This window comes from Macadamia integrifolia, chromosome 10, assembly GCF_013358625.1.
Source record: "Macadamia integrifolia cultivar HAES 741 chromosome 10, SCU_Mint_v3, whole genome shotgun sequence".
Classification (NCBI taxonomy): Eukaryota; Viridiplantae; Streptophyta; class Magnoliopsida; order Proteales; family Proteaceae; genus Macadamia; species Macadamia integrifolia.
This window is the reverse complement of record NC_056566.1, coordinates 23,561,093-23,587,831: the sequence shown is the minus strand read 5'-3', so window position 1 is coordinate 23,587,831 and position 26,739 is coordinate 23,561,093. Positions and strand designations below refer to the sequence as shown.

Here is a 26,739-nt window from a genome sequence, read left to right as displayed (position 1 = left end):
GTGGGGGTGGGGGTGGGGGGTGTGGGAGGATATACAGAAGTGCAACTAGTTAAACTTTTGCTAAAAGAGCGAGATACCCCCAAAAGACAGCCTCAGTGCATTATATAAGGATGAAAAAGGCCTCAGACGCAATACAACAGAAGGGAAAATATCTCTACATCTTCAGAACAGAAACTGTGATTTATCATTTCACCGTTTTGGGTATTTTACACTATAATTTTCTCTTTTCTTTTTTGTTTTCCCCAAAAAAAATTGTGAAGTAGTAATCACTTGAGGCATACAAATACAACCTATTCTAGCAATCTTTTGCCAATGAACTTCCTTCAATAATCTACGCAATGCCAATGCTACACAAGTTTCTTTCCCTTTTCTCCGTTTTCAATTTTTTATAGCCCGTAGAAATACTGCCAATTATCACAATCTTTGCCAATGATCTTCCTTAGACTTTCCAATTTATTTGGATTTACAGTATTAATTCTCCTCCAATTATAGTTTCTAATGGCCCTCTGGAACAGATAGGTTGATTATATCCAGTAGAAGTATAGAACAAGGTTCAGAGGCCAGTGAGCTTGTCATTTCATATGGAGCAAGCTCTTGGAAGAGTTGGTAGCATTTGGCTTCATGTAGGAAAAACAGAACTTTTGGGAATTTTTTTGGAACAAGGATGCTCCTCTTTTCTTGGCTGTCCATGTCACTCTATGCTGAGACAGAGGATGTTGACGGAAAGATGTCTTTAAAGGGGCAGGAATCAGGAGAGATGGAATCGATAATTTAGGAGAAATCTAACTGAGACAGATTAATGCGTTCGGCAATCTTCTAGCTAAGGAACACAGACCTCTGTTGACCTCTTGGAAAACCATGGACAAAATGCAAACGGAAGTGAAAAGCCAATAAACTTTTTGGTTTTGGGCTAGGAATTTACTACTTAATGGCAACAAAAGTAGTTTTCCTTCTGTACAGCCTTTGAACACTCGAACTCATTGTTAGTGGCAAGAGGACCTTTGGCAATGAGGTCAAAGCTTTCGAAGGCTGGTTATAACCACCAGATGTGAAACATTCATAACAAGTGGTCTTAAATTGCTATTTCTATTGGCAACAACTATTAAGAGAAAACTAGAAAAAAAGGGCATCTTAAACAAAGAGCTGATCCCTTGTAAGTAGTAATTACCCACACCAAGCTGCAGACTAAATCGACATAGCTTAACTCTGACCGTCAACTAGACTTGATCCAGAAGTCAGATGCAACACTAAATAGATCCTTTCCTTCTTTTAAGGGGGAAAAATAAGTAATTCACCTATCTATGGGGTATATCAAGAAAAATAAACTACTCACCAAGTACCAAGGAACCTCTTTACTCATAGATAGCATCAATGCAGAGTCTTGTATCCAGGAACCTGCATCATTGTGCTTCAAAAAGTGTTGTTCTGCCTAAAGAAAAATGAAATGGGACAATCAAAAGCCAATTTAGAACTCAAAGAATAGGCAACTGCATATTTATAATCTTTACAAGGAAATGGTCTTTGTACCGTTTCCTCCACTATTACGCCCCTCAAACCGCTATACTCGCAGTTGATTGGTGTCTCTGAGCCAACTCGTCCAGAAACCGTGACAACCAAAGGTAAAACTTTGCATGCAGTATCCAGGAGCTGTGCTGAAAAGTAAGAGAACACAAATCTATAAGCTAATTCTAGGATCACCGGTCACAGATGTTCAATGAAGGACTAATTGTTTAAAATGTGATGCGCATTTATACAATGATCAATGATTTTTCAATTGAAAGTGCAGAAGGAAAAGGAAGACAGTAGCAAGAATATGATGAAGGTGTGGGCAACAATGAAGAAGAAACAGAGGAAACAAAAGGGAAAAAAGGTGATATAAATGATGACTGAGAAGATGGTAAATATTATATTAAAATAAAAAATAATATTAATAAGAGAGAGCGAGAGAGAGAGAGAGAGAGAGAGAGAGAGAGAGAGAGAATGGAGAAGATTAAGGGGATTGAATAGGAAGAAAATGAGGAGGAGGAAGATGGTGAGTTGGTGATAACAATGATAATGATGTTGAGTATGAAGGAGAGGTGGAAGAGGGAAAAGAAGAAGATAATGAATAGATGAAGATGGATAAGAAGAACGTGCGTAAGACAAAGAAGAGGATGATGAAAAAAACGAAGATGGAGAAGAGGGAAGAGGAAAGATGATAGGGGTGAAAAGTATGAAGGGGAAAAGGAAACAAATGGAATTTAAAAGCACAAAAGCAACATTAAAAGCACGAGATTGAGAACAAAAACGACATGAAGGGGGAAGTAAGAAAACCAACAACCCTTTGACGTTAACAAAGATGATAATCTCTCTTTAATGGCACACGATGGGTGAAGGTTTTGACGAAAATAAGAGACAAAAAGTAGTATGGTTCTTACTTAGCGCAGAAGGGAAAAATCTGAGGAGATATGCCATGAAACATAAGATTGAACCACAAACTTTTCAAATGTGTAACAGCACTATTTCTCAAGCTAGTTCCTCTATCTTGAAACTCAACATCTATGCTAGTTCCATTCAGAGGCATGCTTAGCCAAATAAAATACATCTGCAGCACAAAAAGGCAGTCATCCGGTATTCATACATTCTCATGAATGGAGCACCAACCGAAATTAATCACTATAGTCAACCAACCTGGGGATGGTATATCCTATCCATGATATTGTCCAATAACAATAACAGAAGACATGTATTTTGAATTCAAGGTTCAATATCCGATTCAGTTCAACCAATATTACACCGAGAATACAATTTTTTTTTTCAAAAGCAAATAGCATCTCTAGTTGTAGTAAGGAATACAGGAAGAAGATTCAAAATTTCAATAACAGAACACCTTAAAAAAAAGCGACATACCTAAATCCTTTAATTGGCTCAGCCGAGTAACCGATCTAAGACCTTCCGCATCCCTGAACAAAAGAAATACATAACTTTAGCACCCAAAGATTGAAAAAAGATATGTCTGAAAAGCAAACAAACAAGAACACTTCAAAAGGTAAGTTTGTAAAGTACACCTTCCGCTGTTCCTCCCAAGTAGATAAAGAGCAGCTGCACTCAAGCAGCAGCTAAGTCCTCCCCATGGAAGCATATTCAAGAACTCGGCAACCAGACACACTACCCTATAAATCAAGCTTCATGCAATCAAAAGGGCAGCACATAAGGTACTGATACCGATCAAATGGGTTAAAAAATCAGAAAAAAAAAAAATTAAGCGATCCTCAGGTTTATCAACAACTTCATCAAAGTGAAGCTTGAACACATGATATGAAATTAAAATTTCGAAATCATCAGTAAATTGACGGAATGAAAAGGGGCAAATAGCATGAAAATCGATTCAGAAATGAAAATTCGAAAGCTACTAGGGTTCTTTATGTTGAGAAAGATTGGAAGTCGAAGGTGGCAAACAAATTTATTGCAAATGAAGATATATACAGAGAGAATTGGTTTGAAAGGTCAGGGAAAGATTGGCTGTATATTCTTGTTTTTGAATTATAAGGCTCGAGAGAGAGAGAGAGGGATCCGATGCGATGAGTCGAGGAGAGGGTCAAGAAAGCTTAATGCATATAACCTAAGAGGTTCGTTTGTACCTGCGGGCTGTTTTAAGGTGCACGCAGTGTGAAGATGTTTGTTTACCCTTCACCAAATAATCCTTGTTTTTCATTTTAGGAAGAAAAAAATATATTTATGTGTAAGCCAATAAGAAGACGAATGGGAGCATCTTAAGAGTGGGATAGGGCATTCTTTTCGCATGACACACCGGAGTGGTGTTATTTTTACCCAACAAAAATTATATATATCTCTTTTTTTTTTTTTTTTTTGGTGAAAAAAAAAAGTGTTCCATGGTAATGATCATAGATCCGAAGACAAGCCCCGTACAGCAAGCAATGCTTTCGAACCCTCAACTAACTCGAGCGGTGATGGGTTGAGGGCATTTTCACCACTAGGCTACCAACCCCATTGGCAATTATATAGATCAATGATACTATTGAACAAGGTCTTGGTATCATATCAGCAATACAATTCAATTTGTAAGTATCAATGATGACACTTTTTTTTTTTTTAAGGTAAGATGACCGCTACTTGCCCTATGTATCTATACGATCATTAGAATCACTTTTACTCCAAGAAAAAAAAAATGAATCATGTAGAAAGCCAATGAGTAAGAAATTCTCTCTTTAACATGGTGAAACAAAAACACGGTCCTAGTTTTAATTAAGGACATAACTTTTTGTCAACGAAATTTTAGACAGAGTTGTTTGGAGGGTAAAGATTCATGCTATTGATCGCATTTAAGTGGGATATTTCAGAGGTGTTGTGCTGCTGTGTTCTTTTTCTTTTCTCCTTTTTCCTTTGCTTTTTATCTCGCCCAGACACTCGGATCTATGTAGCCGAACCTATTAAGTTGGCAAAAGGCTTTGTTATTGCTGTTGTTATTGTTGGACCCACACAGCTTTATAGCTCAGGTTGGGCTCAGGCAATTCAACTCAACCCATACATAAGCCAGGCTGGATGCTAGACGGCCAATCATGTGCAGCTTCTTACATGAAATGAATGCTCAAGACATTATTCAAATTGTACAATCATTTAGGTGATCCAAACCAGATGATCAATGATCCACTCTATTTAATTTGGTGGCTACAGCAGGTCAAATTGATGGCAAGTGTAGCGATCACATTTGTTCCTTCACACTAGCATTATGCCAGTAATGAACAATTGAAGATGCAAAAGAGAATGATGAAAGCATCAGTTTTCTGCAAGTTATATAACATCAAATTTCTTTGACAAATCATATCCAAACTCAGGCTTTCTTGCAAGGAAAAATTCCTGACGCCTTAGCCAAAAGGCCTGGTCAAGCTGAATGAGCCAGGACTTGAATTTAGAACCTATGGATTTGCTGAGTTGGGATTCAAAACTCCAGCTTCTGCGAATGGTGGAAGCTTTGTCAAACTTGTACAGACCTGTGCCTCAAACTGGAATTGAAAGCCCTCTTGAGTCTCCTCCAAATACTTCCACAGTGAACAGAAAGGAAGGTGGATTAACATCCTTCCGCACTGGTTGGGCTAAACAAACAAGAGACCATCAATTGACAAACCTTCTTAGCGAACATTTTTGTGGATGACTACAGAATTGAGAATGATATAGCAGCTGAACGTAGCTTCACACCATCATCCTCCCATTTAGAGTGTGGGGCAGCAGCACCAGCAACATATACCTATAAAATCAAAGACACTCAAAGTCTGCTTTATTTTGAATTCTACTCACTAATAGACGACACAATAATAGTCAAAGAATACTAATACAAATAGAACTGGTCCACTTTGACTGCAAGTTTGGTGCAGGCTTAACATGATGGTTCGAAAGAAGAAATTTGGATCTAACCATCTTGTTTTCTGATTTTGCAGCAGGGGGAAATGAAACAGACCCATTATTTACAAACAAAGCTGCAGATTTTTTTCCAAAAAATTGTGAGTTTTCAGGCGCAGATCCTAGGCACCAAGGTCACTCCAGGCCTATAGCATTTGTACAAACTCTAGAGCTTTTTTTTTTTTTTTTTTGGAAAAATCTTGTTTTTGGGATGGCTCTGTTTCATCATGTGTCCCTCAGTAAGACAGAAGGTCTGGGACATTAAAAGGTCCTCCCAACCAATCTCCAAACTAGCAGCTATGCATTAAGTAAGAAATCATTATGTCCCTTGGTGAAGAGAATGTATGAGGCCTGAATACCTTCCCGCTATTGACAGCAGCTACTAGTGCAATATGTTGTTCATCAACGCCAAACTCATAGTAGTAATAAGTCCTGAAAGAAATCAAATATAAATCAAGCCACAACCTTAGGAAATTTCCCAACAAAGAGGACTTTAACAGAGAAACACGATATTTTGAATTTTTCACAGCATAGCATCCCTTTGACAACCATCCGTTCAGGAAAATGATGGATGAGCAGCAGCCCATGTTGAAGGTATTAGCACATGCTAACTAGAATTATATTATTTTCTCCATAAAAGGGTGAATGCACTATTATATCTTATTCAGTTATTCTTGAAATTTTGTGGGTCTTAATAGTCTGATGTCTTTATGGCATCTGCACCTTGAAGATAAAAAAGCACACCTGAATCCTTCTTCTTCTTTGATTTTTATTGTACGAGCAGAGTATAATGCCGCCCTACCTGCAATGACAATATAACAAGGTCCAGACTTTTTATTCCCATAGAGAAGTTGACTTCACATAGTGCATCAGGTGCAGCATATCCTTCGACATTATCAAATAGAGATTTCAACTACGTCTCAAGGACAATGACATGGGTATCAATATTAGACACTATAGAGTTTCAAAAAACATTAAGTGTCCTTGTCGTGAAGGATAGTAGTGCAAAGTTTCTCCAAAAGATGCTTGCAATAAAACAAACAAAAAATTACATTTACCTGGAACAAAGAGTTTTGCTGTGTCTTTCAAGGAGCCTAGATCCGTGACATCTTTAGCCTGTTGAGTTAGCAATGGCAGGAGGATCAGTCAAGATAAACCGAAGAACTTTCCCAAACATGCAAGTGTATTTTTTTGCATATGAATATAAAATGGGCTAAACAGAACTTGTATAACTAATAACACGCAGATATGACATTAGTATTAAGAATATAAAGTTCTTCATTACTACTCTAATATATGGCGCTTTTGTTACTACGCACTTTCTCTTGGTTGAAGTCCAAGACATGCCACAGAATATTCACTGCATTGATTAACTGAACGCTCAGTGAACCAATCAAACGTTAAAAATAGATACACGTATAACTCTGTTATATGCCATTGTAGTCATCTATAAGCCATTGTAGTCTTCAAAGACAACAAAAGCCTGCACTGTAAATCACATCCCTAAACCAGCTTGTATACGAGATGACTGTGCCAAACACCCAGTCCAGAGTTATATCTAGGCCAAGACCAGTTTGCCATGGGCTTGAAATTGCATCCCCTTGAATCCACATGCCAAGCTAAAACAGCACGTGGCAAGGAACAGAACCTCTATCAGTAGCACAGGGTCCTACCATCGTAGTTTACAATTGCCAGCACATGATTCTGGTAAAGTATTAGATAGAACAGATTTTTCCTCTAAACAATACCCATTTTAATCATGTAATAAAAGATAATCTATACTGCACAAACCTCTAAGAATGTGATTTTCAGCTGATTGGAAGGGCGAATTAAAACACTCACAAATTCTGATCTGCATCAACCAATGAAAACAAAAGAAAATGAAATACAAATTGAAGACAGAAAGCAACAGTTACAAATAAAGGATAACAACCAAATCCTTCCATTCCACATAAGTGATAGGAGATAAGACTGAATATCACAGGAACAAGAACACCAATATAAGAAAGCTCTACTTGAAACAAATAAAAAAGGCAATAAACAAATAAAAGGCAGTGACTAGGAGAAGCTTCAGCAATTTCTTTCTAGAGCACTAAATTTGAACTTTCTACTCAACTTTTTAGTTGTTGGAGAGCTTAAACTTTGAATAATAAAAAAATAAATAAAAATCAATATGAGAATACATACCCATCAGGAGATGCAAAGCGAGCTGCATAAGTCTTAGGCTTTGCTTTATCTCCATACAATGACAAACCAGCACTGTAATCCTAGAAATATTAAGATAAGCTTCAGTTAATTAGCTGCAGACCTCAGAGATTATGCCAATCATCTATTTATTCATTGAAGAAAGAAGACAAAAAGGTTCCGAAAGAATCTGTTAAATCATTCAAGTTAATACCTCTGGTTCCATAATATCTTCGAACTGAGGCGGGACACGAATGGCAAATCCATCACCAAAGAACTGAAACCAAGATTTCGTATTCGAAATGCCAGAGAGAATCGATTTCTTTGCCGTCGCCTCTTCAGCAGAAGCGAGTGAGTTCCCAAGGGGGAACCTTAAGGCTAGGCTAAGGGAGACAATGGAAATCGCAGCGGTCTTGAGAGCGAAAACCCGCTTGGATAAGTTGCAGAAACTCGCAGTTTCGAATCTGGGAAACCCATTGGAATTAAAACTAGGGCTAGGGTTTTCCGGAGACTTTGTTGGATGTGCGTAAAGGGAAAGAAGAAAGGCCATGGGAGAGAGAAGATAACATCCATGGCGAGCAAACAAAGTAAATAACGTGGGACAGAGACTGAGATTATATGGTGATCACACAGGTGGGTATTAAAGAAATTTCACACAAGTTAAACCGTGTTTATGGAGTTAATATCATGAAATTTTGAATTATTAAAGCGATAATGTTGAGATTACCAACTCTTTAATCACTGTATTGGTTGTGAAAAGATTGAAAAGCCCTTCTCAGCTTCCATGGCTGAGAGACGTCGGAAGAAAGTTGCTTCTTATCCATATTCAAACTCAACCACCCAATCCAAATCTAGAGTTCTGAACTACCAAAACCAGAGAATGGAATCAAATAATCCAAGAGAGAGAGATTCTCTCTTCTCACTTCATTTTCCACTATTTTTTCTGAGTCTCTTCCATGGAGACCATCTTCTCTCCTCACTCATTCTGTCCTCTGTTCAACCCCAAATCATCACAATCATATACCCTTTTATCTCCTGCTCTGCAACCCAGGTCTACTTCTTTCTATATCACCAGACCCATTAATTCAAGTCTCAAAAAATCATCTCCTCCATTGTTCAAAAACCAATTTTCAATCCCCAAAAGCTGGGTTTCTCATCTTCGGCATGGATTAGCAGCTTTAGCCCTCTCTTTTGCTATCAACTTTTTCCCAGCTTCCCCCATTGATTCAGCAGTTGCATCTGAATTTGATGTCCTCAATGAGAGACCACCACTAGAATCATATGTTGTGGACGATGCTGGTGTTCTTAGCAGAGTGACTAAATCTGATCTGAAACAGATTCTGTCGGATTTGGAATCGAGAAAGAACTTACACATCAATTTTGTGACAGTTCGTAAGCTTACTGTAAGTTCTCTGCTTCTGAGCTCGTTTCCTTCTACCACATGCAATTTGATTAAATGGGCACCCCAGTGTTCATAGTTTGGCTATTTCAAAATTTCAAAAACATTTCATTACAGAGTAAAGCTGATGCTTTTGAGTATGCTGACCAAGTATTGGAACGTTGGTATCCAACAATTGAAGAAGGTAACAATAAAGGAATTGTTGTGCTGGTTACCAGTCAAAAAGAAGGGGCAATCACTGGTGGTCCTGCATTTGTCCAAGCTGTTGGGGAGAATGTTCTTGATGCCACAGTATCAGAAAATCTTCCTGGTAATAATGGACATAGTTTCAATTACATTATAGCCCATCCATATTTTCTCACTGCATCCCTTTTAGTTCACATCACATTTCTCTGAGGCATGGTTTATCTCAAGGAAAACAAATTGGAAGTTTTAGTTTCCAACACTTAAGATTAGGAGTATAAGTTTTGAGTCCTTGGAACCTTCACAGCCCATAGAACTGATTGGCAAAAGATGATCCATGTAGCCGACCTCATTTAGTTGGGATAAAGCTGACTCGAGTTGGATTGAATTAAAACCTTAACAACCCAAAAGGCCAGGAGATAATAATCCTCACTGCCTTTTATTGCTTTTAGGAACTTTGGGCAAGTTCACAATCATTTTCTACATTTAAAGCAATGCAAAGGAGAATGTCCAAATCCTTGAACAGGCTTTTGGTCATTGCACCTGCATTAAGAGTCAGGCGACCCAGATAAGACTCTAGAGGTCAAGGTACTGAGCGGCCACTCCAAGGAATGATGATTCCTAATTCCTACTGTCTCATTTCTCATACTGTCCTCGAGGATTTGTATAAATCTAAAAATACCTTTATATTTTTCTTATCCCTAAGATATTAAAATTGCATATTTGGTCTAGAATTTCAGCTAAAAGTATGCATTTCTAGTGTTCAAGAAGACAGCAACTTTAAAGCTAATTAAAGACTTCATTTTTCCATTTCATTTCCTTATCCAACCTTGTTTATATATCAAATTTTGCTTTTGAAAATGATTGATGACTGATCAAAATATCGGATCGTATTTGCAGTCCTGGCTACAGATGAAAAGTACAATGAGGCCATGTATACCACAGCCAAACGGCTAGTTGCTGCTATCGATGGATTGCCAGATCCTGGTGGACCCAAGTTTCAGGAAAACAAACGAGAATCCAACTTCAAAAGCCGGGAAGAAACCGACGAAAAACGTGGGCAGTTCACTCTTGTAGTTGGAGGTTTGTTAGTAATTGCCTTTGTTGTTCCAATGGCACAGTACTATGCCTATGTCTCCAAAAAGTAAGTGATCTGTATATAACATTAGATTGTACAAATTCTTATATAAAGCATATAGAGTTAACATAAGATTGTTCATTACAGGACAGTAACAGATTTTTGAATTATATCAATGAATATGTATTTCAATATCACTTTGCTTTTTGTCATACTTATTTAGTATTAATCCTATTCAAAGTGAACCTTGCAATTGCAGAAAGTGACTTTCCCATTACCATTCACATTTCACAGTGAAACTCTTAATAGTTGGAGTACAGACTTGAAACCTGTCTGGATGGACATTTTCATAACTGAGAAAAATCATACATAAATACTAATACTCTTTCAAGAGGAACTGTGGAAGTAAGCAAAATGAGCTCTTTCATGAAACTTGACTTTTAGCAAACTGGTGAGACTTGTGGCATACATTCAAAAACTGGAAGTAAAAAAATTGAACTCTTTCATGAAACTTAACTTTTAGCAAACTAGTGAAACTTGTAGCATACATTCATAACACCGAACGGCAGAAAAATACATTAATTACAAGCAGAAATAGAGCACTTCAGTGGTCAATTGCAACATACTATACGATGGTGGGGTTTTTCATGCAGATACTAATTATAACTGCTGCACCCACGAAGTCCGGCGAATGCCACCGAAAATGTTGAAAACTGAAGGGAGAGTTTATATCAACACTCCGATTTGATATTTGAGATCAATAAGTGAGAGATCACCCTACGATTGTCTTCTATTTATGTCAAAAAAAGAATTAGAAAGGTCCCACAACTGAGTTGCTCTTCACTGTATTTGCAGACATAGCCGTTAATTTCTTAAAAATGAACAGGTACAACTTAATTGATCAGGAATAAGATAAAAATATTAAGACATTGACTCCCTAAAACTTGAGACTGAGCAGGAATGGCATCTGGTCTGAGAAAGACGGATCAGAATATTTTCCAGTTAATATTTGAGATGAGACATATTGATTTGCAGCTTCCGTATAGTGTATCCCATCCCAATTTATATATTCAGTACTGTCATCACACCCTTTTGCTGTAACTGAGGTTCCATTTAAAGTCTTTGTTCGGCCACAGGAGATTTGACTGTTATAGTTCAGCGGTGGACCTCCATACCCACAACAAGCCATTATGGGCTGTTCAAACCCTGAAAGTTATAAAATTTGAGAAGTCAGACCTCTTTCTTTGTGGTGCATGATAAAATATGAAATATAAAAAAGTAAAAACATCGTTAACGAATATCTCCAATATTCTGACAATAATTCCATAATTTACTTAAGAAGGGGAAAAATAAAGGGCTTTAACTTGTTTGTAGAACTATATAACCAGGAAAACAATTGTCTATTGATAACCATGGCAAATTATTGTAAGAATTACATGAGATACTGATCTATTAATTCTTCCGCGTAAGACAAATCAAGAGAAAGAAGCTTAATGTTCAAATTTCAATTGGTTGAATGCCATACTTGATCTAATGCAAAGAAAGGACTAGTTTATGAAGTCATGCATAAAGTCATTTTGCCTCTCAGGCAAGCACATCATAGTCAAATGGAGTCTGATTAATTAACAGAGACTATGATTCTGCTTGCTTTTGTTGTATGATTCTGCTTGCTTTTGTTGCAGAGGGGGGAGGGGTTGAGAAAAGTTTTCATTCACTAGCACAAACAACCAATACAATAAATAATTCGTCCACTTACCGTATCGAGAATAATTTGAAATAAGGTTGCTTTTTATTGAGAAGATGTCAGTGTAAGTAAGATTTGCATCCACAAATTCCCCTTGTAATCTTTGACAGAGAGCATGAAGCTGCAAATTGAAAAGTTTAGCAGCACGGTTATGTGAGCTGACACATCCTAGCTCATCAAGCTTAGAGGGGTCATTTCCAAATCTGGCAATATTCTGAGGTAAGCATCCAAGAGGCCCCGTGTTATGAATCCAAAACATCCTTGCCCCTTGATCATACAATCTCTGAAAGGAGAAAATGAAAACGGTGCACAGACAGGAAATGTCAAATTCATTCAACCCAAAATATGATCTACAGTTACATGATTCGGAGAAATAATAGTGAAGGACTTTGCCTGAAACAAGTCAATAAATATATAAAATTGCATTGATTAATGAAAAGGATAAACGGACAAATTTCTTACAAAAGAAAAGGAAAATTAAAATGAAAAACCTATCATATATTAAGGGACGATGTTACCGGACCTTAATCCCATCTTCGAATACCAACAAGATTGTTGGAATGGAAGCAATCACTTGATCCTCTGACTTAGAATAAAATGCACCGGCAAGATCATTCTGGCCTATGTCAAACATGTAAAGCCCCCGATCAAAATAATCTTTTGCAGGGAGGTATTTGTCCTCTTTCTTGCCTACAAGAAATTTAGGAAAGTGGGAATCATTTTGTGCTATAAAATTAGATATTTTTCCAGTATGTTCATGATTTTACAAAGTTTAATTACTGATGTATCTGTGACTCTTACTCACACATGGTATGGTACTTAACCATAGCTATTTAATAATCTAAAACGATGTTGCTTGGGACAACCATTTGATATCGTCTCAATGTGATAGAAAGACGGGGATATTAGAAACTGAGCGGCTCTGTGGTCTAACCCGATCCTCCTACCATCAACCATCTATTCTACATCCTCAGTACTGGATCAACCAATCAAGTTCTTAAATCTTAACTACCTTCGGGATTCTTATCTTGTAAAATTGTCCTTTAGCAAAAACAGCATCTTCATTATGGATTCCACCACTTGCCAACATCATACTTCCACAAAATTACTGTATTAATGAAACTCGCACATATAATACTTTATCCGACCAAAAAAAGAGGGAAAAGAAAAGGCAGGAATGAGTTCTCCGATTTCCACCGAGTGAATTCCACAATACACTCATCACATTAACAGAATTTGTACAAATTTTTAATTTTGTGTGATAAAGTGTTACTGCATCGAACAAAATCATTTGCAGAATAAGTGTCTCTTTATTTTTTGGTCAAGAATACAAAACTATTGTGTAGGTGATCAAAATAAAAACCCTCAATGATTAGGCATGAAAACATACCTTTTGACAGCAAATCGAGAACACGATCTTTGAATCGGAAAAATTGAGCCACTTGAATCCCAAAAGAAAATGGGCTCACAGATGATGCAGTTGCTGGGAGTATTGTTGACCCTGCAGCTGCAAAGTCGCACCCGTTTTGGAAACTTGGTTTGCCAACAGAATCCAAGTAGGCATTTAGAAATGGTAGGTCCATGGCTTCCACTGCAAAGAAAACAAAAAGAACATAAGAACAGTACATTAGATAACAAAGAGAGGTGATTTTTTATTCATGACTGTTATCAAAAACAGTGATACGATGCTTCTTTGACAAACGCAATGAGTGATATTGTATGATAAATTCCATAAATTTCAATTACATAGAGATGCTGACTCTGAGAACTACCAGTCCTAAAATTAACAGGTCTTAACAAATTGAACAATGAAACCCAAAAAGATCCAACCTTTTTTAGTGCAACTATTAAAAACATCTCTTAATAGTATATTTTTAAGCATGGAAACCATGAGAACATTTCTTATACAGCTGAGAAGAGTTCTCAAATCTTTTCATATCAGGGTTCAGGACATACTCATTCAATGTCTGATCCTAACCCTCCAAATCCTCATTGCATGGACATTACTGGTTCCTTAACCAGATTCCATCACCCATCAAGCTTCAGCTATTGATCAGGAGGTCAGATACTCCCATTTATGGATTATGGCTACCCAGAAGGGAAAAAATGAATACCAGGAAGAGTTGAAATTTAGGTTTGACAGGTAAGCCTGCAACAGTCTAGATGCTTAACTATATCAACCTCAATGGAGCCTGCCTCCACAATGTAGTTGCTACCATACAAAATCCCAAATTTATAGCTTAAAACTTAAAATCTATACAAAGAACAACAGCATATAGAGAACTCACTGAGGAAATCAATGATAAGACGGCCATCGCAGAAGCGGCCGTTCGGCTTCTTGAAGTAGGTCTGCCCATGAGGTGGGTTTAGCTCCTCACCAAGACCTGCTACAAGCCCACCTGTATCAGAGTTGGAATCGCCAAAATTGAACACTGCCGGATAATTGAAATCCATAGTATCTCCGAGGGGTATAAGAAGGGAAATCAAGGTGAGGGTTTGGAGGAAGAAGATGATCTTGAGAACCATTGCTTGAGCAAACCACTGTACATGAAAAGGGTACAACAGAATTCAATTCCTCAATCGTTGCTTTATGTATACAAACTACCAACCGCTTTATGAAAAATTCTCAGATAGTGTGGAGTTTGGTGGGTTTTGTGTGGATTACAAGTTTCCCTTTTCAGTCTTAATCCATTAATCCTTGTTTTGATCTAATCATTTTATCTTGACTTCTCTTGAAACCTGGAGAACTTGACCTGGGAGCTGAATCTCAAGTCTCAACTGGTTCGACCAACCCCAAATCACCAGGATGATTAACCATTGTTAATCCAATTCATAGCAGATGCCTCCGGCCATGTTTTGAAATATCCCAATGGAATTGATACCAATTTTGAATGATTCTTGCAATTTTCTTTTGAATCACTTATGATTCTTATTTGATCTCCATTTTTTGTTGAAAATGTTAGTCACCTGTTTGAAATTTGGAAATAGTCTCTTTTGCAAGTAGGGGCCTGGGGTCAGGCTGCCGGGATTGCATACATTTGTCCCCTCAACCCCTGCAGTAATGTATTAGCGGTAGCCTCGTGCATTGGTTGTTTTTTTTTTCTTCTTTTTCAGTCAAGAAAATAACATAAAATCAATGAAATTTAATCTAATTATAAGATCTTCAAGTAAAGTAAATCAACACTCAAAATAATCTTGGATTTTGGGAAATCATCGCTTCTTTTCTCTTTTTCAAGTCAAATATCTAAAGATCGGGCCAATATCGGCTGATGTCGATTCGTTTGAAATCAATGGAGACTAATCTCATGTCTAACTCTCATTCTTTATCGCTACAGAGTCTAAGAAAGATCATAATATATGCAGCTTTACCCCCCGCTTTGTAAATAGATTATTTACCGACTTGAACAAACTTATAGAGCAACCTCACATATCAAACTCCCAATCATATGCAAATCGAAGAAGTGTGACTTGTGGTGGGACCCAAATCACACCCTCCACTTGGTAACTTGAAAGCAAAGGCTTTTTGGGTTTAGGGTTTTCTTCTCACAAATGGCAAAGGCCATGCCTCCAATTGAGTTTCTTCAGTTACTCCAATGGTCCCTTGGAAATACTGCCTATGATTGTCCTCCAAGTGAAGTGAACAAAGGATAAGGGTTGAAGCCTGAGGGACACGCATAGAAAGTGATAAAATATAGTTGGCCATGTTCTAGGTCCAACAGATTGTGGCCTTGACTCTTAAGCATTGTTTCAAAAATCAAAATCGGATTGATTGGATAGGGAATTTGGATTAGAAATTTTTTGTGATTGATCCTAATTCTGCTCAATCCAAAGTGTTTGAGAGTAAAAAACTTGTTTAATTTGCTATTGTAAAAATTTCTTTTTTTTAGAGAAAGCACCAAAATCTCTTTGTTAGAGCGTCGGCAAATGTGGCATTTAGGGTCAAGCAACCCTTCTAGGAGTTGGTTTCATTGGCTAACCTTTGACTTAAGCGACGGGTTTATGCCTATAATGGACAAGTAGATTTCAAGATGACCTAGAAATTGAAACAACTTATTTTCAAAGCTTGGCACATACATTTTTTGTGCACAACTATATTTTATCATCTCTAGTAACCTGGCACACATGGATAATATGGTTGATTGGGTTCAGTGATAGAGGACTCAGGAAGGGTATTTCGGAACTTTGTAAATAAGGGTTATATTCCAAGAAGAATTGTCCTTGCAATTTCGTACAGAGGGCATGAAGCTCCAAATTGAAAATCTTAGCAGCTTGGTTATGTGAATTGACGCATCCATTCTCATCAAGTTTTGATGGGTCCTTCCCAAATGTAGCAATTATCTAGGTAAACATCCAAGAGGACCCGTGTTGTGAATCCAAAATTCCTTGCACCTTACAAAATAACCATCCTTTTGTAGACTCCAGAATCATAGTAAAAAAAATTAAACTCTTATGCTAACATAGCCTTAAGCACAAAAATGACATTCCCTTACCTTAATTCCTATTTCAATTCTGACAATAGAATTGGAATCAGAGCAAGTACTTGATCCTCACCATCAAGATCATTCTGGCCTATATCAAACATGTAGAGCCCCTGGTTGAAATAATCTTCTTGAGGGATGAACTTATCCAATATTCTGCTACCTAAGAAAATTAAAAAAATAAAAAAATAAAAAATAAAAAATCTTTTATCGACTTGAACACAAACTGATCAAGAACAAATAAGCTTGACAAACACATACCTTTAGCTAGCAATTCAAGAACTTTAGCTTTGAAATGAATGAACTAAGCCACTTGAATCCAAAGGAAAATGGGCTAATAGTTGCTGCATTTGCTGCAAGTGTGGTAGACCCTCAAAATAATTAGGAAATGGCAACCATGCCTAATTTAAACCCACGATCACTAGGTCATAAGGAGCAACCTTACACTGTGCCAATGCCCACCCTCTCAGAAATTAAAAAAAAAAATTGATAAAATAACCATGTTAATTAAGGTGTATTACTAAGGAAATCGATGATTAAACGCCCATCACAGAACCTCCCAGCTGGTTTGAGAAAATATGTTTGGCCATTAGGGAATTTCACATGATAGACAATCCCTGCAACCAAGCCACCAGTGTCTGAATTTGAGTCCCCAAAGTTGAAGATTGCAGGATAGTTTAAGTCCATGGCTTTAATAAAGGGATAGAACAAAAGGGAGAGTAGGGTTACAACATGGAGAGATGAGACACTCATAGCCATGGCTGGTGATGGGAACTTGGAAGGTATTAGTGACAATCAAATTATAAGGAATTAATATCCAAGTAACGGGAAAGCAAAGAAGGTAGCTAATTGTCTCATGCTTCCTTCCAAGATTTGGAGAAAATTACCAGCACACCCACCCTCCCTTGCTTCTCTTTTTTCTGAACAGGCACTTGCAACCTTTGGAACTAATCAATCATCAATGCATTATGCATGTGATAATACAATGGTTTAAGTAAGTGAAATTAGAGGGCAGGCCTTGTTGCAATGCCCAGGTTCGAGTTAAAAAACTTCTTTGCAAAGCAGGGTTAAGGCTATTTACATTAGACCTTCCTCAAACCTTGCAATGGTGGAAGCCTCGTGTACTGGATGCACCATTTTGTATTAGATGTTAGTTAAATAAAGTGATGAATTACATGAACTAATGCAATATCATAATGTGTGGCGTGAGTAGAATCAACGAACGAATTACATGGTTTCTTTGCAATTAGGGATGGATAAAACTGTTCTTTTATCTTTCAAACTTCCTTGCAAATCTATTGATATTCTACTTGAAGAGCAGACACTAGCAGGTCAGTGGATTATGTCTTGTCACATGGGTGTGTGAGTGTGTCTCACCCTCTTCATATCATTCTCCCTTTTTTTTATCCTATTAAGTGGTGATGGCTATTGACCAGCCAATTGGGCGCTAATAGAGGCAATGGCCACCACTCCTACGTACACCTACCTACCCACAACCCTCTAGCTCACACATGTATCTGACAAGGTACAATCCCACAACCTCCTCCTTGGGCGTCGGCTCTTCAAACCGAAGCTGTCACCACTAGGCTAAGCTAATGTTCGTCTCTCCCTATCATTCCCCTACCCTTTAGTATGCGTGAGTAAAGTCCCCCTGGGCAACTCCAAAAAACAAAAAGAAAAAGTGAAGAAGAAGAAGTAAACTTTAATGGTGAGTAATAGATGTAGATGGAGGATTCGTAGTTCTTATTCTTTCAAACCATGTTGAGTTAAATTTACATGTATGATAGGTTTGCGACCTAGGATTCTATTTTATCATCAATCCAATCACGATTGATAATTTTCTTTTTCTTATCAATGAATAGATCTCTCTATTTGTGAGACTTAGATGCCTCGTATTTCTCAAAAAAATTATTCGATTGATGGGATTTGATATGATATGATAATTATGAGATCGATGATATTGATGAGATTGATATTGATCATCAAATTTGACATGAGACATGTAAGAATATATTTGCGTTAGCCTCATTGAATCTGGACTGAATCCGCGATTCCAGGTAGCGACATCTTGGTTTTCTCATTACGCGACGCATATAAAACGTGTTATGATCATGTGGCCCCAAGTGACCTTTGGAGTTATATGTCGTTACCCTAGGTAACGACTTATTTAGACTAAATTCGCGACTCCAAGTAGCGAGAAAACATCTCAAAATCAAACCGTTTGATTTGGATCGTAGAATGAAAGATTGGGTAGCAAACCTGCGCCTTAAAGCAACGGAATGGAGCGCTTTCGTTACCAAACTCTGGTTTGAAGTGCGCTTCAAGTGCGGCGGACCAGAGAGCAAACACCTGAAGCTCAGGGCAGACTAGTTTGACCAAAATTGAAAGAGAAGGTTTCATGGACGAAGAGTTCAACCCTTCAACTACTGGGTTTCTCCATTTGGTCTCTGCTTTCCTCGCCATGGAACCCACTGATTGTTTAATCTCCTTGGCAAGGTACCCATTATTTTCCCCAATCTTATTCATCTTGTCTGTTAATGTTTCTTCCTTCTATTTAATCTCTTTATTTATAGTTCTGTTTTGTTACTATTACATAGAGAATGTGGTGGAGGGTCGATTACAATGGAAGTTCAGAGTTTCATATGGGAAGAATGTATAAATAGAGCTGTAAGTGACCGTTATTTGTATTTTGGTTTTTGATATAAACCTTAACCGGGGCAATTTGATGGTTGTTGATGCATCTGGGCATGTGGGTTCATCTTTTGGATGTTTATTGTGGAGTTTCTCAAAGTGAAAATCTGCAACCAAAAATGTAGACTGCTGATAGTGATGCAACCCTTAAGGATTATACAAATTTGTTCAAGTTGTTGTCCTGGATTGTGTTAGAATGATTGAGTTTTTGACTGTAGGCTTGCAATATTAATCGGCCGAGCGATTTATACATAAAGAATTTTCTAAAGAAGGTCATCCTTGATGTTGAATCAAATTGTTCTGATGTGCTGGATGGATTATATGAACAATATGCGTATTACTTGACAGCATTAAAGGTAAGTGGTAAATATTGCACATCTTGTAGAATTGTCTGGTCATCTAAAACTAAAAAGATTAACTTACATGACGAAGGAAATTAATTTACACCCTCTTCAGTTTCATGACAAGGTTCATTTTAAATGCTTCTCAAGATAAACTATTTTTTGCAAATAAATGTTCAAGCTCGAATTCATGTTTGAATTTTTTTTCCTTTTTCTGTAGGATGATAGTTCAATGAACGTCAACAAAAGGGTATGCAAAAGCATTTCATTTCTCTTCCCTGATGGTAGGTTCTGTTATTTGTGTCACTGCTGTTGCTGTTTTGTCCCCCCCTCCCCCTTACCTTTTTTCTGTTCTGATGTTTTTCACCCCCCCCAATCTCTCTCTTCGCTCCTCGGAAGGTCCTAGCTGTCCAACATCGAAATTGATAGTTCCACTGCGATGTTCTCTTGACATGCTCCAAGGAGATACTGGGTATGCTTAATTATTGTCATTTCCAGATGGTTTTATTGATTAGTGTGCTTTAAGTTAGAACAATATTGTACTAGGTTATGAAATAACTTCCTCCCTCGTCTCCCCCTTCTTGTGCAATTTCTTTAGACTTCTCATCCTGCTTGATTCTCTGGGAGTTAGACATGTGAATCCACTATCAAGTTGCTGACTTGTTTCTATAGAAGTGCAGAGCATATAAAGAATTCTAACGCTATGAAGTGGTCTATTTTCTTTATTTCCATCTAGACTTTAGTTTACTTGCGAAGGGATTTGCAGTTGTTGTTGTGACACTGTAGGGGCTAGAACTTGTTATGCAAGTGTGATTTCTGTATTTCTTGAAAGTTTCTCATAATTGTTATATTTGTTTTCCTATCTTATTTTCTCTCATAAAATTTTCAATACTATTAGAGCACAGGACAAGAAATATAGAATCACAGCATTTTGAGAATTGTCTGGTTCATGGCATGATGGAAATGAGTTATTTTTATAATGTTTTTGGGGCTAGGGGGTGGGGATAGACTCTTAGCTTCCTGCAAACCATGTGAATGAACTCTTGTAAGCCTCCCTCTTCTTATCTCAAAAATGAAGTGAAGCGCATTCCCTCGTGAGGTTGTTTGGAATTTCATCAGTGTTTTTTGTCTTCTTCTTTCTCAAGTAGATTCAATCATAAATTTATGTAAGAAATGAATTGTTAGTTTCTTTCTTTATAGTTTCCTGGTCTGGTTATCATTATGAGAAGGACTAACTTTTAGGTTCGGATTAGCAAATTTCTTAATTTGTTGATTATTGCTTGTGGATTGCTAAAGAAATATTTCTGTTATTATTATCTTTTTTCTTTTTTTAATATATTTCTACATATAGGAATTTCTTCAGGATAGAACTACATGTAGACTGAAAATGACTAGGAAGAACTGGTGATAGGAGATATGGATGGCTTGCTCTCAAAAGCAAAATTGACTTTAAATATTGTTGACTGGGGAATAGTTATTTAGCCCGACCTTGTTAATTGGGATAAGGTGTAGTTGAGTTGAGTTGACTTGAGCTGTGTAACCATTATCTTCAGGATAATTTTTCATTTCATTTTTGTTAACTTCTCCTTTGAAGATTTGTAAATGCATGGGCAGACAATTGTGGTGGTGCACATGTATAACAGTTTTCTCTTAGCTAAGTCAGCTGGAGGCTTGGAGTTGCTTTTTGTTAGGATTTCCATTGCCTTTTCTGTGGCTGAGAAAAAGTAACGTTTGATTCCTTATCGCTTGGTGACAGATGTTCCATTTGGCCTTCAAGTCTTTTCTTGTCGGAGTTTATACTTTCTCATCTTGAGTTATTCTCTAATAAATCTTGTTTTGAGGTAAGGCAACGATACTGCAACTCCTCGTCCCCTTGGTTTAATGAATAATGTTGGTGCACGTGAAAGATCTGAAATCAGTCACTGGCCTACAGAATTTTTTTCCATAATTGCTTGGTTGCCTGATCACAATCCTGAATTTGGGGAATGCATCCACTGGCAAAACCATAATTTGATGCAAAGATTTTTTTTTTTTTGTTGGTTAGTTTTTAATTCCTATTTTTATTTACCTATTTTCTTAAGTTGCTATTGACAATTTCATTTGGTTCTTCTCAATAACCATTACTATTTGATTGTCTTTTTCTTCCTTGCCATGTTGTGACTATTATTTGTCTTTTAGCTTAGTAATTCTTTTATGAAGAGCAATTCTACGTACTCAAAAAGTTCTATTCTTCTGATTTGTGCTGGGTTTTGTCAAACAGGTTGGTTCGGGTGTTGGTTTAGTTGGTATTGTTCTTGCCTATGTGAAAGCCAAGAAGGTTTGTAATTTGGAACTGATATTTGTGAACACTGAAGTCTGGATTACCTTATATACATGGTGGGCATATGCTTGTCAATCGTAACTATTTGGTAGATAGGTCATTTCTTATATTGCACATTACTCTGAACATCATAGTCACTGATTATCCTTAAACAATGACTCTGCTCACTGCCAAATGGAATTGGGTCATGCCCAAAGCACTGGGTGGTTTGCATTATGTATTTTTTCATGATGTGCATAGTAGAGATGCACCAATGAAGTTTCATAATATAGTAACTCATTTATTGCATTGTTATTCTTTTCCCTTGTTGGGACTTGAATGCAATAAAACCATCCTTCTACCAAAAAGATATATATTTTTTTTTGCATTGTTACATGGTGTCTCTTGTCTCTTTTAGTATTCAAAAATACATTGATGATTATGATTATTATTTTTTCAAGACCTTGTATTGTCTAGCATGACAGGGTTCATGATGGTGTGGCCTTTTCTGCAGGTGGTACTAAGTGATGGTGATTTCTTAAGTTTAGCGAACATGAAGCTTAATTTGGAAATGAACCAGTTGATCACAGGAACAGATATGTCAAACAGGACAATCCAAGACCCAAATTTGGTGAGTTACGGTTATGCTACATATTTTTATTCTTATTTATTTCTTTGTTTTATGGATGGAAAACAGCATTATATCATGTCACAACAACAGTACAACCCTGCACAATTGAGTGGGGACCAGATATATAGATTTCCTTCAGTGCACCATAAAAATTTCCTCAGTGCACCAGTCTTAACTTGCTCATCAGCTTGGAAATTACTTGAGCAGGTCCTCCATGATAATAGGAGTCGTAGTCCAAACTTTTCATAGTCTCCATGGTTCCAGAAATGGGATTCTATGAGATCTGACCCAATCAAAAGCTCTGGCTGCATCAGAATACCCATTGAAATTGAACTTAATAGAGAGACCATGGGTAGGATAAAGCCAAAGGATTGAGCCATTGAGGAGCAGTGTAGACAGATAATTGAGTACTCCCTCTATAAATGGAGAAATTGGGATGAGAAAAGTATATTTTGACCAAGTCAGGGCTTTTGTCAGTGAGAAAACATCAGCTTACTCAACAAAGATTTGGGTTACCTAGCAGTTTCAATCCTTTCAGCCCCATGGAACCCGCATGTCATGGTGTTTTCCTGAGAAGGTTTCACATCATTGGGCCACTGGCAACATAATCCAATTACCCTTTTTGTTTTTTGTAATCTTAAGTTGGGGGCTTAGTCTGCCCGCCTACCAATCAAAGAGGCTGAGAGTAAGCGTAAATTCACCCGTAAGCTCGAAGAGCTTTCTCCGCCAGAGAGATAGTGTTGAAAACCTGAATGCAAGTTGGCTGGTGGCTTGAGTAAAGAAGGGTCGAATCTGGTGCGCTTTGCAATCTGTTGGTCCATTTCGAAGGAGCGAAATCAGGGACTTTTGGTACTCTATCTTAACAAATATCTGGTGGTTAAATTGGCATCTGTCACGTTATCACATACCCCTGGACCTTTATCCCGAGTTAAAGAATATTCTTCAACACGCTAGTAAGAGATTAGGATGTGGTTATCTGTACTCTATGTAGCAGGCTTTCTTTTATTTGGTTTGTCTTTGTGGATTCAGGGTTTTTTGTTCCTTATTCCGATCCCCTCTTTCTTCTCTCTTTTTTGTAAAGGTCTTCTCATTTTGGATAGAAAAACAAAGGAACCGGAGGTGTTATCTTACTAATTTTCCCTGGTTTGAGCACCTCATTTTAGTACACTTTATGTAGATGCACATTATGGAAGGAAATATAAGAGGAAGAAGGGTCCAGCCTTAGTCCACTTGAGTGGCTAGGGTCCAGCCAAAAAGCCAGCCGAACACCGACTTAGTCCACCTGAGTGGCTAAGTACAAATAAGGGCCAATTGGGCCAATCGGTTAGGGGAATAATTAGTAGTTTTTAATTAATTAGTGGGCCATTGGGCCCATCGAGTTGAGTAAGTGGTATATCGAGTCAAAATTGTCTTAGGAATTTATTTGTTTTCCATATAGGTTTATTATTTCTAGTCCAATTTTGAATTCTTAGTTGTAGTAGAAGTGTCTAGTCCTATTGGGAAACTAACTCCTGGTAATAGTTTGATTGCTATTCTGCCCTCTATAAATAGAGGAGCCTATGTACTCATAATTTTATAGTTGAATAAAGAATAATTGCAGTCAATTGCTTATAACAGCCATGATAGCTGTGGGTGAGAAACCCGGGCCGAGACAGCCGCTCCTCCTCCACTTTTCCCTTTGTTTCTTCTTGTCTAAAGATTTCTAGATTATCTTAAAGTTACTGCTGTTGAAGTATACGACTGTTGTGAGTATTCAGAAGTTCAGATCTGTCCAAGTTACAAACCAGAATTGATTCTCTCTTGAAGCATGCGATTATTTCTCCTAGGTCAGAAAATCAAGAAAGCTTGTAACTTCACAACCAGCCGTCAGAATCCTCTCAACTTTGGGGGTTTTTATACTTTCGCTAGGGACTATCTACGCCCAAGAGTGTAGCTCAATCGGACTCCTACAGACCTAGCCACACCTCTCTCTCTTCAGCTCTATAGCAGGTCTTTCTCTCTCCTATCGGGTTGGGTTTTGGGCTGGTTTTGCTCCTGTATGGGTATTGTATCCTTGGGGGTTTATTTGATGGTCTTATTTCTTTGTTTCCTGCTCCTATTTGTATTGTTTGGGGTTATAAACTGCTGGGGTAGTTTCTTGTAATCTACTTCTGCATTAACACTAGCTTGTGAAATTATCAGATTGTTATGCAAAATATAGTGCAATCTACATTGAGAAAATATTTTGAATGGAAACACAGATAGAATTTCTAATTTCTGTGTCAGATTAAATTTTCAGATAGAGTGCATACATTTGCAATGGGAATCTGCATCAGAAAGTCGACTTCGAGATTTCAGACCAGACATAGTGTGAGTTGTTCTATTTAAGAACGTTGGAGACTACAGTGGTTTTTCAATTATGGTTACCCCCCCCCCCAAGGGGGTGGCTTGTAAACCATAAGCATTGTATCATGATTGTTCAGTTAATGGAGGTATTCCTTTTGTTCCCCAATTATTTTGTTATTGCAGTTTATGCTTTCTTGTTTGATAAATCTTGTTTTATGCTTACTACAAATGTTGGTGTATAACCCCAAGGGTTTAGTTGAGTTGGCAAGAGACCTTCGCCTCAAGAAGCATGTGATTTTGAGTTCGACTCCTCTTATCTCCTTAGGGCCATTCACATGGGGTGTTTAGTGCTCCTCACTGTTTTTTGTGAAAGTTAAATGGTTCTCATTCAACCCCGGTATGATCTGATTCATGTGATTGTGGGATCAGTATAAGCCCGTGGGACTTTGACCTAGATACCTGTCATTAAAAAAATATATATATTGGTATGTGTGTTTTGCTCTTTAGTGGTGGAACAGAAAAACAGTCCAAAATCTATACCACTGGAGAGGGTTATGTGGTAAATATGGTGCTAGCAGAGATTTAGTTATTGGTATCGGCATATGATTTTGGATCAGTGCATATTGGTCACCTTTTCTGTTTTTTTTTTCTTTTTTTTTTTTTTTTTTTTTTTTTTTTTTTTTTTGAGTACATTTTTTTACTGTTTTATCCTTGGAACAATATGGGTAATGGATCTCAATCAGTCAAGTGTCAGTGTTGAACTTGGCTGATGGCAATACCATATGGCCGATTTGATACCAATTTTTGAAACCATGGGTGCTAATCACAATAATCATTTCAATGTGGACAGTGGAAACAATGTTTAAAAACTTAGAATCAATGTGGGCAGTAGAAACGAGGTTTAAAAACTCAGAATCGGACCATGGGATTGGCCTGAAGATTGTTACATTTTTTTTTTTTAGTTTTTTCTTCATAGACTTTGCGGTAAGTTTTATTGAATTTTTTTTATTTTACAATTTAAAAAAAAAAAAAACAAACAAACAAACAAAGATCTAAGTACATTCATGAATCATAGTTAGTAAAATACGCCTATTATATGCATCTGAACGTTTAATTCAAAAGTTCGTAATAGTTTAATACGTGGATTTTAAAAATAATCATATTATACACGAATAATATTCGTATATTATGTTACATACTCAATAAAATTTTTGGGTCAAAAAAAATTAGATTAACCCAAATGGGTCAAATCCCGATTCCCTACCCTTGTCTTCTATCAAGGACCCTAATCGATCGAAACTATAACCCTTATTCTTACCTCATATAAGTAAACCAAAAAAAGGAGGAACCTTGCTCGAGTGACCCCTTCTCCTCCATCTTCGTTCTCGGCGGCCAACGACTGAGGGCGATAGGTAAGATATCAATCCCCCCTGCTCTCATTCTCTTCTCCATTTCTCCTCCCATCAATTGTTGAAAACCCAATCAACCCTTCCTCTTTTCCGTTTCTATTCCCATTGGTAGTTGAAAATCCAATCGATGGCGATTGCATCTGCAAATAAATTTTGACAAAAAGCAAGAAATATTCAAAAGAGATGACTCCCATGGCCAAAGAAAATCAATGTCGGGATTCTCCAAAAGGGGTTGAAATGAATACATTTCTAGGAAATTTAGCATACAATCGCTATTTGAATTGGACCGATAATTATTTACAAACATAGTTGCAGTTGGACAATGTGAAGAATTAGAAATGGGGAAATGACACGGGTGTTCTCCTCTCACTGTTCTTGCAATACTGCGTCTGAAAAATCAAAGGAGTTGAAGATAAGAGGTTCTTGAGCCTTAAAATTGATTCGTGACCGGTCTTAGATTGTACCCCCATGGAAATTTCAAGAAATTCCAACCGCATCTCTAGGATGAACGACTGCATACACTTATTTTTCATCTTTTTGAACATTGTTTTCGTACCAAGAAGAATAAGAGAACATGTAA

General features: G+C 37.3%; 5 protein-coding genes and 1 pseudogene across 8 annotated transcripts in view; 2 read left to right on the top strand and 4 right to left on the bottom strand.

Annotated features, from left to right (window-relative positions):
- Nucleotides 1-3,601, bottom strand: part of LOC122091412 (E3 ubiquitin-protein ligase SP1) — a 23,223-nt gene extending 19,622 nt beyond the window's left edge. Inside the window, exons 1-4 of the mRNA XM_042661341.1 lie at nucleotides 3,048-3,601; nucleotides 2,890-2,942; nucleotides 1,528-1,652; nucleotides 1,334-1,429 (exon numbers count right to left, since the gene is read on the bottom strand). Coding sequence (XP_042517275.1) covers nucleotides 1,334-1,429; nucleotides 1,528-1,652; nucleotides 2,890-2,942; nucleotides 3,048-3,121 — 348 coding nt within the window. The 5' untranslated portion in view covers nucleotides 3,122-3,601. The remainder of the gene's footprint in view (nucleotides 1-1,333; nucleotides 1,430-1,527; nucleotides 1,653-2,889; nucleotides 2,943-3,047) is intronic.
- A 1,015-nt stretch (nucleotides 3,602-4,616) lies between these two features.
- LOC122091957 lies at nucleotides 4,617-8,181 on the bottom strand. 2 transcript variants are annotated; one of them, XM_042662222.1, is made up of 8 exons: nucleotides 7,796-8,181; nucleotides 7,585-7,664; nucleotides 7,189-7,249; nucleotides 6,456-6,513; nucleotides 6,142-6,199; nucleotides 5,757-5,829; nucleotides 5,126-5,245; nucleotides 4,617-5,039 (listed from the first exon to the last, which is right to left on the bottom strand). In XM_042662222.1, exons 1-7 carry the CDS (start codon nucleotides 8,129-8,131, stop codon nucleotides 5,153-5,155), a joined length of 759 nt encoding a protein of 252 aa, XP_042518156.1. In that variant the 5' UTR covers nucleotides 8,132-8,181; the 3' UTR covers nucleotides 4,617-5,039; nucleotides 5,126-5,152. The 2 variants fall into 2 exon arrangements, with proteins under 2 accessions (XP_042518156.1, XP_042518155.1); XM_042662221.1 differs by having other exon boundaries at nucleotides 4,617-5,245; nucleotides 7,796-8,180.
- Nucleotides 8,182-8,456: 275 nt separating this feature from the next.
- Nucleotides 8,457-10,438, top strand: LOC122091956 (UPF0603 protein At1g54780, chloroplastic). The gene is made up of 3 exons (XM_042662220.1): nucleotides 8,457-8,984; nucleotides 9,098-9,290; nucleotides 10,064-10,438. Exons 1-3 carry the CDS (start codon nucleotides 8,538-8,540, stop codon nucleotides 10,309-10,311), a joined length of 888 nt encoding a protein of 295 aa, XP_042518154.1. The 5' UTR covers nucleotides 8,457-8,537; the 3' UTR covers nucleotides 10,312-10,438.
- A 568-nt stretch (nucleotides 10,439-11,006) lies between these two features.
- LOC122090961 (GDSL esterase/lipase At1g54790) lies at nucleotides 11,007-14,686 on the bottom strand. Its single transcript, XM_042660738.1, has 5 exons — nucleotides 14,274-14,686; nucleotides 13,376-13,576; nucleotides 12,509-12,675; nucleotides 11,998-12,268; nucleotides 11,007-11,447 (listed from the first exon to the last, which is right to left on the bottom strand). Exons 1-5 carry the CDS (start codon nucleotides 14,509-14,511, stop codon nucleotides 11,179-11,181), a joined length of 1,146 nt encoding a protein of 381 aa, XP_042516672.1. The 5' UTR covers nucleotides 14,512-14,686; the 3' UTR covers nucleotides 11,007-11,178.
- A 1,388-nt stretch (nucleotides 14,687-16,074) lies between these two features.
- LOC122092301 lies at nucleotides 16,075-17,150 on the bottom strand (annotated as a pseudogene).
- A 1,576-nt stretch (nucleotides 17,151-18,726) lies between these two features.
- On the top strand, nucleotides 18,727-24,919 carry LOC122091442 (protein-lysine N-methyltransferase EEF2KMT). Of its 3 annotated transcripts, none has more exons than XM_042661391.1 (9): nucleotides 18,727-18,959; nucleotides 19,061-19,130; nucleotides 19,373-19,510; nucleotides 19,716-19,779; nucleotides 19,892-19,967; nucleotides 21,252-21,336; nucleotides 21,756-21,812; nucleotides 22,309-22,425; nucleotides 24,691-24,919. In XM_042661391.1, the coding sequence occupies exons 1-9, from the start codon at nucleotides 18,862-18,864 to the stop codon at nucleotides 24,790-24,792; spliced, it is 807 nt and encodes a 268-aa protein (XP_042517325.1). In that variant the 5' UTR covers nucleotides 18,727-18,861; the 3' UTR covers nucleotides 24,793-24,919. The 3 variants fall into 3 exon arrangements, with proteins under 3 accessions (XP_042517325.1, XP_042517326.1, XP_042517327.1); XM_042661392.1 differs by having other exon boundaries at nucleotides 18,728-18,959; nucleotides 19,895-19,967; XM_042661393.1 differs by having other exon boundaries at nucleotides 18,731-18,959; nucleotides 24,704-24,919.
- The last annotated feature ends 1,820 nt before the right edge of the window (nucleotides 24,920-26,739 follow it).

Bases quoted from the DNA above. Each gene is read 5' to 3' on its own strand.
- LOC122090961 (XM_042660738.1), bottom strand. From the start codon at position 14,511: ATGGTTCTCAAGATCATCTTCTTCCTCCAAACCCTCACCTTGATTTCC. The intron at 13,577-14,273 runs GTGAGTTCTCTA...TTTTCTTTGCAG, and splicing joins TCTTATCATTGATTTCCTCA to TGGAAGCCATGGACCTACCA. The intron at 11,448-11,997 runs GTAAGTGGACGA...TATAACTTTCAG, and splicing joins TTCAAATTATTCTCGATACG to GGTTTGAACAGCCCATAATG.
- LOC122091442 (XM_042661391.1), top strand. From the start codon at position 18,862: ATGGACGAAGAGTTCAACCCTTCAACTACTGGGTTTCTCCATTTGGTC. The intron at 19,968-21,251 runs GTATGCTTAATT...GCTTGGTGACAG, and splicing joins ATGCTCCAAGGAGATACTGG to ATGTTCCATTTGGCCTTCAA. The intron at 21,813-22,308 runs GTTTGTAATTTG...CCTTTTCTGCAG, and splicing joins CCTATGTGAAAGCCAAGAAG to GTGGTACTAAGTGATGGTGA.
- LOC122091957 (XM_042662222.1), bottom strand. From the start codon at position 8,131: ATGGCCTTTCTTCTTTCCCTTTACGCACATCCAACAAAGTCTCCGGAA. The intron at 6,514-7,188 runs GTTTGTGCAGTA...CTAACTCAACAG, and splicing joins TGAAAATCACATTCTTAGAG to GCTAAAGATGTCACGGATCT. The intron at 6,200-6,455 runs GTAAATGTAATT...TTGTCATTGCAG, and splicing joins AGCAAAACTCTTTGTTCCAG to GTAGGGCGGCATTATACTCT.
- LOC122091956 (XM_042662220.1), top strand. From the start codon at position 8,538: ATGGAGACCATCTTCTCTCCTCACTCATTCTGTCCTCTGTTCAACCCC. The intron at 8,985-9,097 runs GTAAGTTCTCTG...ATTTCATTACAG, and splicing joins TGACAGTTCGTAAGCTTACT to AGTAAAGCTGATGCTTTTGA. The intron at 9,291-10,063 runs GTAATAATGGAC...TCGTATTTGCAG, and splicing joins AGTATCAGAAAATCTTCCTG to TCCTGGCTACAGATGAAAAG.